The 16,244-nt window shown below is 55.6% G+C and overlaps 1 protein-coding gene across 1 annotated transcript in view; it reads left to right on the top strand.

Annotated features, from left to right (window-relative positions):
* The first annotated feature begins 2,971 nt into the window (after positions 1–2,971).
* Positions 2,972–16,244, top strand: part of MOB2 (MOB kinase activator 2) — a 70,716-nt gene continuing 57,443 nt past the window's right edge. The window contains exon 1 of the mRNA XM_054437793.2: positions 2,972–3,100. Coding sequence (XP_054293768.1) covers positions 3,084–3,100 — 17 coding nt within the window. The 5' untranslated portion in view covers positions 2,972–3,083. The remainder of the gene's footprint in view (positions 3,101–16,244) is intronic.

Below are 16,244 nucleotides of genomic sequence, written 5' to 3'. Positions count from 1 at the left end.
CATGAGATAGCACACATGTGATCTGGGCGGGACACACGAAGACATGCATGGGGTGCACTGGGCAGTACACCATCCTCAGGGGAGGAGGGCCGGGCCAAGGCAGGAGAGCTGCCCGAGCCAGGGGCCACGTGCCCAGCATGTCCACCCGCTCCCCCATGGCTCCTCATCTCCACCTGCACCAGGGGCCTAATGAGGGATTTCTTAGGACAAGTTTGCTAATATCATTCCCATTCCACTAAAAAGGAAGCTGAGGCACAGGGACATTAAACAACCTGTCCAAGTCAGGCAGGCTGTCACCAGGATTGCTGGCACCCAATGGGGCAGGAAGGAATGTGGATGGAACCTGGGGGGGGGCTGCCTGAAGCATCCCCTAGGACAACCACTTTCAGGGGAGCCGTTACTGGAAGAGGCCAGCACCTAGGAGCAGGCAGGGCCACCAAGGGTTCCTCGTCCTCAGGAACGATGGGTTGGGTCACTCTGTGAGGTAAAGAGATGCAGCCAGCCGAGCGAGCGGTTCGTTAAAGCAAAGTGAGCATGAAGCAGGGAGAAGGAAGTCATCAACCTTGGCCACGCGAGTAAGGTAACCTGTCCTCTCTGACCAGTGCTTATGGAATGTGCTGTTCTTAAGTAATTAGCAAGAGACCCAAGAGTGCGCAAAAGCTTTAAATGTGCCCCAGATTGATAACAAGGTTTAGCTGGGGCTGCAGTACAAGCAGTTTTATCATTTGTCACTTTTTTTTTTTTTTTTTTTTTTTTTTTTTTTTTTTTGAGACAGAGTCTGGCTCTTGTTGCCCAGGCTAGAGTGCAATGGCACGGTCTCCGCTCACTGCAACCTCTGACTCAACAGTCAGACCTTGGTGACATGTGTCTGTCTTTTCTTCCTTCCCGAGATGCTGTGTGTTAAATGCGTGTTCCTCCTCTTTCCTTTGTCTTTCCTATTTTATCTCCGGTGGCTTTTGCTGGTTAAGTTTGCAATGTTCTCCCACGAGTGTTACAACCAGGAAAGCGACGCAGCAAGAGTGGACGCCTCCCAGCCTCCTGGCTGTTGCTGATAAGCTGCGGGCTGGGCCCTGGAGGGAGTGGGGGTTCACCTCTACAAGGCTCAGCTGCACTATGAGGGCAGTAAAGTGAGGTGTGGCCAGAACGGTGTTTGTACAAAGCAGCGAAATAGAAGGACTGTTGTGGGCCGTTTCGTTCTTCACCGTCTAAGCACCTTAACTTCCTGAAGAAACCCCTCCTCAGGAGGCCGGGTCTGCCTTGCATTGGAGAAGCTGCCAGCGGCGGTGCAGGCAGACTCCCTCAGCTTCCCTGTCAGCAGCACCTGCCCAACTTGGAACGGAAAGCGGCATGCACGGCCCATGCTAGCAGCAGCAGCAACAGCAGCAGCGCTTGGCCGGCGGAGGCGGCATCTCCAGCACCAGCACTCAGGGATGCGGGACGCTGGCGCCCTGTGGTTGCAGCAGTGACGCCTTTACTGTCCCAGTTCTGTGCTCACACATCAGGCAGGAAGAGGCTTGGCTGTGACCAGCAGAAATTCCAGTGCGGGTCTGCATTTCCCGCACATCAAGAGCTCCGGAGAAGGGCAGCCCATGGCTGGTACGGCCGCTTTTTGGAGTCATCTACGTCCCAAGCTCTTCCGGTCTTCTCGGTCCTTGTTTTCTGTCAATGCCTCCCACCAAGGCAGTCCCAATACCTGGTTCCTGCCCTCCAGGTATCCTGCCCGTGCAGAAGCAGAAGTCAAACTGCCTCCCTGCGGAGGCGTCATCCTCTCATTCGGATGGGAAGCCTCCCTGGCCGACTTCTGTTCTGACTCCATTGACCATAACCACGTCACGCAGCCTCCTGCTGCTGCGGGGAGGTGGGGCGGGGGGGTCTGGGGTTGAAAAGTTTCACCCGTTGGTCTCAACTGTGGGGCAAAGCCAGAGAGAAGGGACTAAGAACGGAGGCCACTGTGACTGGAGGCGTTCCCAGATGCACGGTCTTAGAAGTTCTCGAGCTTTCTGGGCAATGCCGTGAGCTACCCAGGATCTGTTATGAATTCCTTTTCACCTAAGCTTTTCTCTTGATGGTAACTGAGAGTCCTGCCTGATACCTAAGCATCTCGAGCCTGGAGAGAGGCCAGGTGGCAGGAGGGGACCTGGGGAGAGCGGGGAGGGGCCGCTTCCCCCTGGCTGAATACAGGGCAGCAGGCGGGGCTGACCCTGGAGGGGGCGAGGTCAGCTGTCCTGATGCGGTCACTTGTCTGACAAGCATGGTGGAATGACACAGCCACTGGGCTTCAGACAAGTGACCGCATCAGGCCAGCTGGCCTCGCCCCCTCCAGGGTCAGCCCCGCCGGCCGCCCTGTATTCAGCCGGGGGAAGCAGTCCCTCCCCGCTCTCCCCGAGGTTCTGCGTTCTCCCTGTCCTGATTCTGTGCTCCTCCGAGCATCTTCCCCGGGGGAAGAATGGGAATTTCCTGTCACTCAGTGACAGGCAGTCACTGAATAACTGCTGTGGGCCGGGCCCAGGACAGAGTGGCTAGGAGGTCAGATGCCCAGGGAACATGGGGACGCCCAGGGGACATGGGGACACCCAGGGGCTCAAGGGGACAGTCTGGGATGGGGGAGGGACAGCCAAGAGCGAGGTGATACACAGCCCACCGAGCGGGGACAGCGCAGGGAGCGAGGAGAGGGCCAAAGGTGGGAGAGGACAGCCGGGGGCGCAGGGGGACGGCCGGGGAGGGAGGGGGCAGCCAGGGTATGAGAGACAGTCCTGGAGCAAGGGGAGCGCCAAAGGCGGGAGGTAACCGTCCAGGGCGTGGGGGACAGCGCGGAAAGAGCCCAAGGGGGAAATTACAGCTGGGGTGTGGGCAGACAGTCCAGGTGCGCGGGGACAGCCCGTGGAGCCAGGAACTCCCGGCGAGCAGGAAGCACAGGGCGCGAGGCCGGGACTACGTGTCCCAGCAGGCGGCGCGCGGGCGCATCACTTCCGGCGGCGGCGGGCGGCGCGTGTGGGAGCGAGCGGGCGGGCGAGTGTTTACTTCCGGACGCCGGGGCTGAGGCCGATCGCGTCGGGCGGCGGGCGCGGCGGCCCCGCGCAGCCATGGACTGGCTCATGGGGTGAGTCTGCGGCCGGGCCGGGCTCGGCCGGGGCGCGGGTGAGTTGCGGGGCTCAGTGCGGGCACCGCCACTCAAGGGCATCGGGCCCGGGCGGAGCGGGCGGAGCAGACGCGCCTGTCCTGGGCTGGCCGGGCCGGGCCGGGGCGGGAGTCTCGGGGGCAGCCCGGTTCTGGTCCCGTCAGAGGCCTGGCCCGGCCGCCCCTCGCGCCCGGCTGTCGGTGGGCCGGGGCCTCGCAGGTTTCCCTGCCCGCTCCGCTCCCTGCGCGGGGCTCGCTTCTGGACTAAGTAACTTGAACACCGGTGGAGACAAGCTCCTTAAGAAAAAGGAAAAAGAAGTGAAAGACCCCCAGTTTCCTGAGGTACTCGCGGGGCTGTGGCCAAGGAGGGGAGCAGGACTGGGTGTTGCGGGCTGCGGACCCGCGGAGGGTCCCGGCGAGGTGCAGATCTTGCTGCGGTCCGCGGGCGGCCGGGGCAGGAGGGTGGAGTAGGAAGGAAGCCGGAGAAACTGCTCGCTCTTAGCTGGGGAGCCGCGGCCGCCTTCCCCTCCCATCCGTTTCTGTGTTTAGCTTGCTGGAAACCGGAGAAGCGGTACAGCAGCTAAAGCGTCGCCGCTTTGCCCGCAGCAGTTATTCTGGCTATAGTGATTTTTTTTTTTTAAACTTTTTTCCTTTGGAAGAACAATAAGGACAGGCATTTTCACCCGACAGCGTGGTCCTTGCGCATCGCTGCCTGTCCCTGTAGCTACTCCTGTAGCGCCTGCCCAGAGTCCGCTTACTCATTCCAGGGGTCTGGGGTGGGAGTGGGGAGCCGTTGCTCTTGGTTTTGGCCGGTGGAAGGACTTGTGTAGACACCGAAGTTCAGAAAGTGGGGTGAAAGGCTTGATGGACATTTTGTTTCAGTGTCTCTCAGGCCCTTGGGAGTCGAAGGGCGGCGTGGGGGCGCGGAGTCGGGGGGGTGTTGTCAGGATAACCAAGGAGAGGAATTAGAACCGTTCTTGGCATCTCATTGCGTGGACTTTAGTGACGAGGACACCAGGGAAGACAAGCAGCATGGGATGAATCAAGAGACGGCAGAAGTGCCCAGTGCGGCCTGGAGCCAGAGTGCAGGGGTCAGGGCAGCTGTGCAGATGGCTCGGGGGACCAGCCATGGGGTGGGAGGGCTCATGTCTTTTTTTTTTTTTTTTGAGACAGAGTCTCACTGTGTCGTCCAGGCTGAAGTGCAGTGGCGTGATCTCGGCTCACTGCAACCTCCGCCTCCTGGGTTCAAGCAGTTCCCTGCCTCAGCCTCCTGAGTAGCTGGGATTACAGGCTTCCGCCACCATGCCCGCCTAATTTTTGTATTTTTAGTGGAGATGGGGTTTCAAGGCCAGGTTGGTCTTGAACTCCTGACCTCGTGATCCGCCCGCCTCAGCCTCCCAAAGTGCTGGGATTACAGGTGTGAGCCACTGCGCCCGGCCGGCTCATGGCTTCTTGAAGAGGCAACACTGCTGTTCCAGCCCTGCCGCTTATTAGCTGTGTGAGTGGTCACTTCACCTCTTTCTTTAAATCACCTGCTTTAAAAAAATCACCCCTAAGGCGGAAACTGTACGACTTGCAGTGCGTGGTTGTGGAGGGACAGACCAAGGTAAAGGCTTAGCAGTGCGTGGTTGTGGAGGGACAGACCAAGGTAAAGGCTTAGCGCAGTGCTTGGCGTGTGGTAAATATTGGCTACTGTTAGTGTGGAGAGGTGTTTCATGCAAGGCCTCTGAAACCCACGGACACTGAGAGTTGAAGCCGCACAGCTGTGTTTGCTTTATTCTGAATCATAGGCGCTTGCTTGCTTGCTTTCCGCATTTACTGGGAGGGACTGCATTGGAAGCACCCAGGCCTCGGAGTGGGAAGTAGACTCTTGAGCGGGTGAGTTGAACCCACAGGGATTCGTGTCAGCGGGACCAGCCCAGTCAGCCGGGTTCCCAAGGAGGCAGCTGAGTGCGTTTTGTGAATGTGTGATTATTACCTATGTACATTCATAAGTAGCAGGTACTTTGTGCCTGGAAGCTGACCAGCAGTGGGTCTTTTTAAACTCACTGAGGTCTATGCTTTGTGGATTTTGCTGTCATCATTGTGAATATTCAGAAAATAACTAATACTAGCTTCCGGGAGACTTTTTTTTTTTTTTTTTTGAGATGGAGTCTTGCTGTGTTGCCCAGGCCAGAGTGCAGTGGCGTGTTCTCGGCTCACCACAATCTCCGCCTTCTGGTTCAAGTGATTCTCCTGTCTCAGTCTCTCAAGTAGCTGGTATTACAGGCACGCGCCACCAGCCCAGCTAATTTTTGTGTTTTTAGTAGAGACGGGGTTTCACTGTGTTGGCCAGGCTGGTCTCAAACTCCTGACCTCAAGTGAGCCACCACGCCCAGCCTGGGGGGCAGATTCTTGTGACCCTTGTTAAGACTTTAGTAACCAAGTAGTCCTCCAGGGAAGGATGGTGGTGCACTCATCTCATGGGCCCCAGGCTGGGTCTGGGTGCCAGGGGAAGGCTGACGAGGACCTTGTAGCTGCTGCCTCAGAGGGCCCTGGCCAGGGAAGGGGTGTTTGCCGCTGCCTGGCTGTAAAAGTGGGCAATTCCAAGAGGGCAGTGAGATTTTCAAGTGGGATTAGGATGGAGTGCAGTTATCTTAGCATACGTGGTTTCAAATCTATTGGATGTTGTGAATCATGAATTCTTTAACAATTCCTTAAATATATGCTTTCCCTTTTTTTTTTTTTTTTTTTTTTTTTTTTTGAGATGGAGTCTCGCTCAGCCGCCCAGGCTGGAGTGCAGTAGTGCGATCTCAGCTGGCTCACTGCAACCACTGTTTCCCGGGTTCAAGTGATTCTCCCGTCTCAGCCTCCTGAGTCGCTGGGATTACAGGCGCCTGCCACCACACCCAGCTAATTTTTTTCTATTTTAGTAGAGATGGGGTTTCACCATGTTGGCCAGGCTGGTCTTAAACTCCTGACCTCAGGTGATCTGCCTACCTTGGCCTCCCAAAGTGCTAGGATTACAGGCGTGAGCCACCGCACCTGGCTGTGCTTCCTGTTTTAAGAGGTACATTTCAGTGGTCAAGTACTGCTTTTCTTCCAGAGCCTGTTTTAAGCTGGTATACAAGGATGCAGATCAGAGAGGGCCCAGGGGCTACTCTGTCTCTCCTTCCCTCTGCTCATTTCACATGTTTATTGAGCATCTACTATAAAAATAAGTTGTAAAAGCTGAAGAGTGAGCGAGCCTCAGAGACCCACAGGTCTCTCTCATTCTGGTTCACTGCTCACTTAATCGGGCTCTGCCACTGGAGAGGGGTCAGCAGTGAGTGAAGAAGCCTGCTCCTATCTGAGCAGCTTTTGTGTGGTCATTGCCAGCACTTTCGTTGGCCATTAATCCTTCAACTAGGTGTCAGTCTGGGATTGGGGAAATGTGTTATTTTTGACTATTTCTTGATATTTTTAATTAATTCAAAGCACTCACTGTCAGCCAAGTAGTTGGGAGTACAGGTCTCTTATGTTTTAAAAGTTTTTTTTTTTAAAGAAAGGATTTCTTTGAATTAGTTCATCTCAGATGACAAAGTATGGACTTGACAGCAGCAAACAGTGCCTTTGCCTGCTGTGTTCTCGTCTGATCACCAGAAGAGTGTTCTGTAGATGTGCAAGTGAAAAGCCACATCTTCCTTGTCACTGGGAGAAGAGCTAAGAGCCTGGCCTGAGCATTCTAGCAGCCTTATCATCAGTGCTCCCAGCCGCCCCTGAGGAAGAGGGGCCCTGCAGGGAAACCTGCTCGGGAAACCGGAACAGAGCCCAGCACGTCAGGACTGGTGACGATGAGCATGGCTGGGGCTTTTCTGGAGAAGGTTTGCAGGCATGGCTCTCCACCATCTCTTTCTCGTAGGTTTCCTTTGCTTGGTATTGCTGTGAGTTTGCTGGTGAAATAGCTGTAAACTTTTTTTTTCTCTCTTTCTTCCTTTTACAAAGAGTAATTCGTAACTTGAAAACGGTTTCCACTTTTTGTATACAAGCTCTGTTCCATTCTGGGCAGCCAGTGACAGGATGTCATCCCTCGCCACTGAGTTGTAGGCAGGTGGAGAGGAGAAGCTTGAGCTGCGGTGGTTTCTGTGGAGGCTAGGGGAGGGAGGAACTCTACCACACAGTGTTCAGAGTTTAGGAGAAACTTTTGTCTTGTCTTTAACTGACAACAGGCATTTGTGAAGAGGTGTGTGTGCAGTCAGTGTTACCCAACGGAACGCACAGCCCAGGAGCAGCTGAGCATCCGGGAATACAGGAGAGGAAACACACTTCCTCCCCTCCCGACTGATGGGAATGTAGCCGCCCTCCCGCTGGCCCTGCACAGGGCCCAGTGTGGTGGAGTTTGCGGGGAAAGGCCCCTCTCCTCCAGGCAGCTTCTCCGGCTGGCCACAGCCAGGGCAGGGGGGCACGTATCTCGGGCACCCTTCCTTGGGGCTCTCCTGGCTTCTTCTGAGGCGCACGGTGCCTTGACACCAGTGCCCTGGTTACTCTCCAAGCAGCAGGTGAGCTGTGGGTTAGTGGGCTCGGGCTGTGGCACCACAGTGCTGGTGATTGAATACAGACTGCAGGTGAGTGGGGAGGGCCTCTGTGGAGCTGCTAGCTTGTGCTTACTAACTTGACTCTCCCAGCTGCCTTCAGGGGTCCTCCTCTCTGACCGAGAGAAAAGTTCGTGAGTGTGTGTCTCTGCAGGAATGTGGATGGAGTGATGACGACCTTGTTTTTCTTTCTTTTCTTTGCCGCATGGGAGGATGTTACTGGTGGTTGACAATTGATTCTGATTGTGAGGATACCCAGGCTGAACTTGCTTGAATCTCTAGAGTTCTTTTAACAGCCTCATTGAGGTATAATTTACATACCATAAAGTTAACTTAAGTTTGCAATTAAATAATTTTTGGTAAAATTACAGGGCTGAGTAACCGTCACCACAGTTTAATTTGAGAACTTTGCTATCATGCCCCAGAGAAGCCTCATGTCCACTGGCACTGCTCCCCATCCCCACCTCCAGCCCCGAGGTGGCCACCAGTCTCCTGCCATCTGTGTGGATGTGCTGACTCATGCGAATGGAATCCCAATACACGGGCTGTGTGCCTGGCCCACGCGGCGCAGTGTTGCAAACGTCCATCCATGGTGTTGCGTGTGTCTGCAGCTCCATCCTCTTCATCACCAAGTGCAATTCCGTCCTGGGGAGATGTGCATCTGCCACTCTCCTTCCACCACTGATCTGCGGTTTGTGACCGTGACTTTTAGGACAGTGAGCTGGGCCTGTTCCTCAGCCGGGGGCCCCAGGTTCCTGAGTTCATGGGCTGCCGTGTACCAGGCTCTGTGCTGGGGCAGAGGTCCAGAGATGGAGACATAGCCATTCCCGCTTTCCTAGAGCTGTCAGGCTGGTAGAGAAGGGCCCCAGGCAGGAGGAAAATTGAGGAGTGGGTGAGTGCGGCCAAAAGCAGGGGGTTCGGTTAGAGCAGGTGTGAAGGGCTTTTCCAAGAGGGAAAGAGGAAGGAGGTGGCCCAGGAAGAGGCAGCAGCACATGTGGAGGTGTGAGTGGAGAAGCTGGCTGGCCCAGGTCCGCTGTATCTCCAGTGGGCAGCCCTAGAAGGTCTGGTTTCAGGAATAGCCTCTTTCCATCAGGGCTCCACCAGGGTGCTCTTAGGCCTGGGTTTCAGAGGTGTTTGCCTAGGGTGGTGTTGCATTCAGAGTCCTCTTCTTTAAAAAAAAAGTTTTCCATCACCCCTCCTGTTTCCAAATCAACCTTAAAAAGAGCAGTGGTTGGCCAGGCGCGATGGCTCACGCCTGTAGTCCCAGCAGTTTGGGAGGCCGAGGTGGACGGATCACGAGGTCAGGAGGTTGAGACCGTCCTGGCTAACACGCTGAAACCCCGTCTCTACTGAAAATACAAAAAATTAGCCAGGCGTGGTGGCACGTGCCTGTAATCCCAGCTGCTCAGAAGGCTAAGGCAGGAAAATCACTTGAACCGGGGACGTGGAGGTTGCAGTAAGTGGAGATGGCGCCACTGCACTCCAGTCTGGGTGACAGAGTGAGGCTCCATCTCAAAAAAAAAAAAAAAAAAAAAAAAGCAGTGGTCGTGGATACATGGAGCCCTTTTTAGAATGAGCCTCCCGGTAAACCCCTAGCGACACCCTTCCCATTTCTCCTGCTCGGACCGTCTACTAGGAACCCTTGCACAAGTGTCCTTGAAGCTGGGGGTGAGCCCACCAGGGGAGCTGCCCACGGCCTCCCCTGGTCGGGGGCTGGTAGACAGCAGGGCTGCGTTTCTCATCGCGAGTGTATCTGAGACAGCGCAGCCCCCACCTTTGCTTTAGTGTTGGCCTTTGCTTTAGTGTTGCCACCACCAAGTGCCACCCTTGTGTCCTGGCTCATGAGGGCCTCTTCCCAGCCCTGGGAAAGCCAGCCTCCCTAGGGGTCTGCCTGCCAAGTGCTGCTGTCAGATTGAGCAGGGGCTTGGTGTACCACCAGACCCCCTCTCCGGAGGAAGCTGTGGTCTGCTGCGGTCATCTGGTATGGGAGGAGGGGTGTTGAGGCCACCGTGAGGGAGGACCCCTGTGCCATGCCCCTGTCACCCCAGTGTTTCTTCTTTGTCCACACAGCGGTCTGGGTTAGAAACACCAGGGCCCACTGCAACTTTTGTTAGGGCCACTGAGTGCTGGTTGGGAGCCGCAGGGCCGTGGCCTTTGTTTCTCCGTGGTGATTACTGCGTGTGCAGCCTCCTGCCGGTGCTAGACCTGTCTGGAAGGGAAGGGCGTGTGCTGTTCCCGTCTGTCTTTGGCCAGAAGAGCCTCCCATTCTTTGCCTTCACCATGTTTGTTTTTTTTCTGCACAGGATTTCTCCTGGCTGGGGCACACCCATTGGTGTTTGGCGGAAGTAGAAACAATTGGAACAAACATAAAATGTGGAAGCTTAAAGAGAAAAGAAGGAGATGGTGGGCAGGGCTTCCAGGCCACGTGTGATCTGTGGCACTGCTTGGCCTGTGGACTGTGGCCACAGTCACATTGCTGTCCCTGGCTCCCTTCTCTTTGAAGGTCTCCTTTGCCAGCGCACACGGCTCCCTGGGCTGGAATGTCTGTTCATTCATCCCTGCAGTTGTTTGCAGATGTCCTGGGGCTAACGTGAGTTAGTTAACGTGAGTGAGTTAAGTGCCGCAGCTCCTGTTTTTTGCCCTGCGTGGTCGTGATTTTGGTCTGTGTCATTGAGCATTTCACTGTGGTGGGCGGGGACGCAAAGAGCTCCCACAAAGGTATGTGGCTTTTCCCTGCAGAAAGCAGGCAAGCTGGAGGGTTGGAAAGCACGGAGGCATCATGCTGTTTCCCTTTTGCCCATGACCTTTGCTGGTTGGGAGACTTTTCTTCCAAGCACCCTTTCAGCAGCGCCTCTTCCCCTCCAGACATGGTGGCTGTGCAGGCTGTGGGTTGGCAGACCCTATCCCCACAGCAGTGCAATCTCAGGAGCCCACGTGGGGCTGTTGTCTCGGGGTTTGGCCTGCACCGTCTACGGAAGCTCCTCACTCCTGCTTTGCTGGGACTTCTCAGCCCATGGAAAGGCCTGATGGTGCCAGGTGGCCCTGAGGAGCCGGATGCCTGATCCTGGGGCCAGGCCTGGGCGTGAGCCCAGGAGCATAAAATTAGCTCGGGTGTGGGTTGAAAGCTGCTGGTGTGAGCATGGCTTGTCTGTGTTGAGTTTGTCGTGCACAGCCCTGGCCTCTCCCCACAGCCTGCGGCCAGCCCTCTATATGGGCGGCCGCTTTGGGTTCCTCCTCCCGGCACGTCTGCCCTTCTGCTGCGTGCCCTGTTCTTTGTGCCACATGTGACAGGACCGTTTGTCATAGCAGCGGTGTCATGAAATACAAGAGTGTGGGCCTGAGAATCTGAGTTGAGTCAGGTTCCTGTTGGAGGCCTGCACGCGCGCAGCCTGCTCTGAGCGCTCTGGACACGCGTGAACAGAGGCAACAGGAGCCACCCCTGGGCAGCTTCCCCACTGCTGAGGGGGTTGGGAGTAAGGAGGTGTGGGATGGGGTGCCTGGAGGGGCGCGTGGGAGTGCCAAGGGGGATGGGAGTAAGGAGGTGTGGGATGGGGTGCCTGGAGGGGGTGCGTGGGAGAGCTGTTTGAATAGGGGCTCTAGAAGGCCTCTTTGAGAAGGTGCTGTTGAGCTGAGACCTGTGCAAGTGAGGGAGGGGACTCGCCATGCAGGCCTATGGAGGGAGCCCTGGCTCCCTGGTGCTTTGTCTCAGAAGGGCTGCCTTTGCCTCCTCCCCCTCATGGTTCCGCGGACACGTGGATTTTTATTTAATATTTTTCAGTCGATTGTCATCTTTAATAATATTTTGATGAATGGGCTGTGTCAAATTTAGCCAGCAGGAGCGCATGTGACTCAGCTCCTGTATCAGTTGAATAGACGAAGGGGCAGGGAGGGAAGCCTCTGTGAGCAGGAACCAGTGAGCCTGGCTGTGTATCACCTGGATAACCTCTGAGCTGAAGAGCTGTGCCAGCAAAGCCCTTGAGCTCATGTGGGCATGGGGGACAGTCTGAGGATGGGCGGAACAGCAAGGAGACCTCAGGCTGCGCTCAGGAGGCTTCGGTGGCAGGTCAGATTGCTCTTACAATTTGGCAGCCATCTTATGAATATTGTGGGTTAAAAGAAATAATCAGTGTCACTGGTAGCCAAGTTTTTAATGTTAAAAAAGATGACAATATAGAATAAAATGAACCCCTGCAGGGTTCTGTGGGGAGTATTACTATGAGAGCGTCATTCTGTGCGTAGGCTGCGCTCCCTGCCAGCAGTGGGCTTCCCAGCAGGTGGTCTTGGCTCTGCGTGTGACGTGCTTGGCCTGCAGCACCATGTGCCCTCCTGAGCAGCTCTGCTCTGGTGGATGCTCTCAGCAGAAAACACACAACTTCATGGTCCCCTCTTCTGCCCCTGGCAGGGGTAGTGTGTGGGCCAGGGTGCGGGTGTGCATCCCACGCCCAGGACTGGCAGGCAGGCCGCATGGTCAGCCACCAGGGTCAGGTGTCAGGCGCTGCTCCAGACGCGTGCATCTCTGATCTTGGGCATGGCTCAGCAGCCTCCGGCTTGGCCGTGGGTGGTTCCTACTCACCTGTTTCTGAGTAACCAACCCTGGAACTTCTGGGCCTAACATGAGGACTCATCACCTTTCCCGCATCTGTGGGCTGGTGGGTGGGGCTCTGGCCCCACAGGTTATTCCTGTACTGCCATCCGTGGTGGCTGGGCTGGCAGCCCTCAGGGGCCTTGCTGTCATGGATGTCTGCTGGGGTGCCACAGTTTCCCCCACATAGATCTCTCCAGGCACAGTTTTATATCCTCACCCTAGAGCAGAGTTTTTGGACTTCTTGCTCTCAGGACCCCTAAAGTCCTTGTTGAGGCTGGGCATGGTGGCTTCTGCCTGTAATCCCAGCACTTTGGGAGGCCAAGGTGGGAGGATCTCTTGAGACTAGGAGTTCAGGACCAGCCTGAGCAACATAGGGAGACCCCATCTGTACAAAAAAGTGAAAAGAATTAGCCAGATGTGATGGTGTATGCCTCTAGTTCCAGTTGTTTGGGAGGCTGAGGCGGGAGGGTTGCTTGAACCCAAGAGGTTAAGGCTGCAGTGAGCGCTGCACCACTGCACTCCAGTCTCGGTGATAGTGAGACCCTGCCTCCAAAATTAAAAAAAAAAAGTCCTTATTGAGTTTACATGATTGAGCTATGAATATTCATCTTTTAGAAATTAAAATTGAGAATGTAAAACAACTTTAATTCATTTAGAAATGATTAAAAACCCAGTATATCTTCACATAAGTAATATTTTTAAAATTAAAAAAAAACCTATTATCTTCTAGAGTCAAATAAATAGAGTGGCTTTACTTTTTGCAAATCTCAAGAGCTGGATCTGTCAGGTTCTGTGTTTATCCTGCTGTAATTTTACAGGCCAGGTGGCTTCCACAAGGCTTTGGCACATGTCACCTTTGTGTTATTGTAAAGAGACTGCTAACCTCATGGTCCCAGACCACACTTTGGGCTCTAGGGCTCCCCACGTGGCCTCTCTTTGCCTCTGCCGGGACGGCCTTCATCCCAGGAGAGCCGTAGTGAAAATGGCTGGAAGACAATACATCCTTTCAGCCACCTTCTGTTGGTCAGGGAGTCACAGAGCCACCTGGATCTGGGGGGGGAGTGGTTAGGAGTGGACAGCCTGCCTCTGGATGGAGGGCTCCAGGAGGCCCTGGTCCTCCCGCCTCCTTCAGGAGGCCCTGGCTGGTCACCCCAGAGACCAAGGCCTTTTCTCTCTCCCTCTAACTTCTGGGCAGGGCTCGGCCCTCCTCCCGTGCTACCTTCCTCTTCCTGCCATTTAGTTTTCCTCCCAGGGCGTGCAGCCCGGCACCACTGTGGGCCATGGGGTTGTGCAGGTGGGGCAGGTGCTGTCTCCAGGTGCCACCGAGGGCTGCTGAGGCAGAGCCAACACTGGACGGCCCACGTTTCCATTGCTGAGCTTTTGTGGCGCCCGCTCAGGTGAGCGTCGGCCTGTGCAGGCCATGGCCCAGCGTGTTCTGTGGCTTCACCCAAGCTTTCAGCTTGGTTCAGTCCAGTGTCACTGTGACAGGGCTTCAGTGTGGCCCAGGAGACGCCTCTAGGGAGAGGCTGCTCAGGCAGCCCCTCATTTAGGAAGAGCTCCTGAGCCCTAGTCGCCGGTCTGAGGGGGTGTCGGTACTCAGTGCTGGCCTGGACTGTTGTGGGAGGTATGGGGAGCACACCCCAGAACCCACCGAGCCACACTGCCTGGGACTTACCAAGCAGCAAGCTGGCCCTAGCAAAAATGGCAGAAATCGTATAAAACAGGCTACAAGCAGATAAGCTGCTCCTGTGTGGCTGTGTCCACAGTGTTTTCAGAAGCCGCTGTTTATGGACTTTTGTCCTTTCTCGTGTTTGGTCAGGCTTCTCTGTGGAGGAACTGCACGCCCCTTCACCAGATGTCTCTCTGCACTGGCAGTGGTCTTACCAGCCCTGGGTGGGTTCCTTGGCTACTCAGCAAGACAGACCCCATAGGGCTTCCCAAGTGCCATTCTCTGACTCAGCAAACGGGACCTCAGCATGGGCCCAGTGGTCTCCAACAGGGAAGGAAGGGTGCATGGGAGGTGGGGTTTACTGAGCAGAGTTTCTGGCCCCACAGGGTGGGCGGAGGGAACCGTGGGCAGGGACAGTGGGACCCTTCCCTGTCACTGCAGCTCCCTCTGGATTGATGCTTTTGTAACAGTGGGCAGTGCTGGCTGGTGGAGTCCAGGAGTGGTGCTGAGGGTGGGGCTGACCCGCACCTGCCTCTGGCTCCGCAGGGCCTGGCCTCAGGTCGTTGTGCTCAGCAACCATTAATCTTCCCAGGACCCACTGGACCCTGCTGGTGTCCTATGTTCCTTGTGCTTGGGGGGGACCTTAGGAAGAAGGACACATCCCTGCTCACCTGGGACTTGGTGTTACGTGTCCATTGTAGAGACACTAAATACAGGAAAAAAAACCTGGAAAATCAAAAGCAAATCCTCCTACCACCCAGCGATAGTCTGTACTTGACATTGAAACTGGCCTCACTCTGTAGTGGGACTCTTGCTACCCAGGGGAGTTGTCCACTGCTCCCCTGCCGGTGGGAATGGGGACGTTCCCAGGCTGTGTGATGCTTCCTGAGTCCCTGGGAAGGGAGCGTGGGGCCAGTGCTGGTGTTTCCACAGGTCGGTGCCCGCCACTTGTGTTGGTCTTTTCTGAAGAAGATCTTTGCCACGTTGACAGGCAGAGAGCGGTGCCAAGGTTTAGTCCGTGTTTCCTGCAGGAGGGCTGGTATGGCCGATGCTTCTGTGCACAGTGGGCCATGCCATTATCTGCTTGGTCTTTGCCTACTTTGTCTTGAACTGGTCCAGTTTTCTTATGACTGGCATGGGTTCTCTTTAAGGGTATTAATCTTGAGTGTTAAGATTTTAGAGCTTGTTCCTAAAGAGACAAGTAAAAGCCCAAGCAGAAATGATGGGAAGTGCTGGAGCCTGAGGCAGTATCTCCACGACTCCCCTGGGCTGCAGAGGGGCAGAGGACAGGTACACTGGAAGCCAGACCAGAGGGCCAGGGAGAGCCGGGGGCTGGGGGAGCTGGGGGCCAGGGGGCAGCCTGGGAGGGCGAGTGCCAGGAAGCCTTGGGCACCTGCTGGCCCTGGGCCCGTTCCTGCCCTTGGCTGGCGCCTGAGGGATGCTCTTCTTTTCACCATCCCTTACTTTTTATTTTTTATTTTTTTTTTTTGAGATGGAGTCTCGCTCTGTTGCCCAGGCTGGAGTGCAGTGGCGCGATCTCAGCTCACTGCAACCTCTGCCTCCTGGGTTCAAGCATTTCTCCTGCCTTAGCCTCCCCAGTAGCTAGGATTAACAGGCGCCCGCCACCACAACTTTTTTTTTTTTTTTTGTATTTTTAGTAGAGACGGGATTTCACCAGGTTGGTCAGGCTGATCTTGAACTCCTGACCTTGTGATCCACCCGCCTTGGCCTCCCAAAGTGCTGGGATTATAGGCGTGAGCCACCATGCCAGGCCTGTCCCTTTCTTTTACAGCCTCCCACTTGCCTCCTTTCCGAGTGGCTGGAGCTGTGCGCTGGTTAGTTCCTCTGTCAGGAAGAAATCCAGGCCACGCTGGCACCTGACACCACTGACCTGTTCAGGACTTTGGTGTGGCCTGGTACAGGTTGGGACCACGTTTAGTCACTGAGGCTCCTCAGAGCATGGAGAGGGCAGTGGGCACGGGGCCACGCAGAGGGCTTAGGGCCGCGTTTCTCACCATCTCTCAAGAAACACTAGTACTCCCAGACAACCAGGTGAATTCGGGAAGCCCCAGGTGAAGTCTGAGGCCCTCTTGGAAGCTCAGTGGACGGCGGTAGTTACAGGCTCTGAGCAAGGGAACCATGGTTGACTGTGTGACCTGTAGTTTCCACTCCCCGGCCGCTGCCACCCACTGTTCCCGCCCAATTCCTACTTCCGTCGCCCGCCCTCAGCCTGTTCTTAGCTGTCAGAGGGGATGGAACGGGAGCGGCCAAGAGAACTTAAAGCCGCCGATGGTCCACAGGCACCACCACCGCCAGTGCCGAC

The sequence above is a fragment of the Pongo pygmaeus genome, chromosome 9, assembly GCF_028885625.2.
Source record: "Pongo pygmaeus isolate AG05252 chromosome 9, NHGRI_mPonPyg2-v2.0_pri, whole genome shotgun sequence".
NCBI classification, from domain to species: domain Eukaryota; kingdom Metazoa; phylum Chordata; class Mammalia; order Primates; family Hominidae; genus Pongo; species Pongo pygmaeus.
Note: the sequence above shows the minus strand (reverse complement) of the source record. Positions and strands in the feature narration are given on the sequence as shown.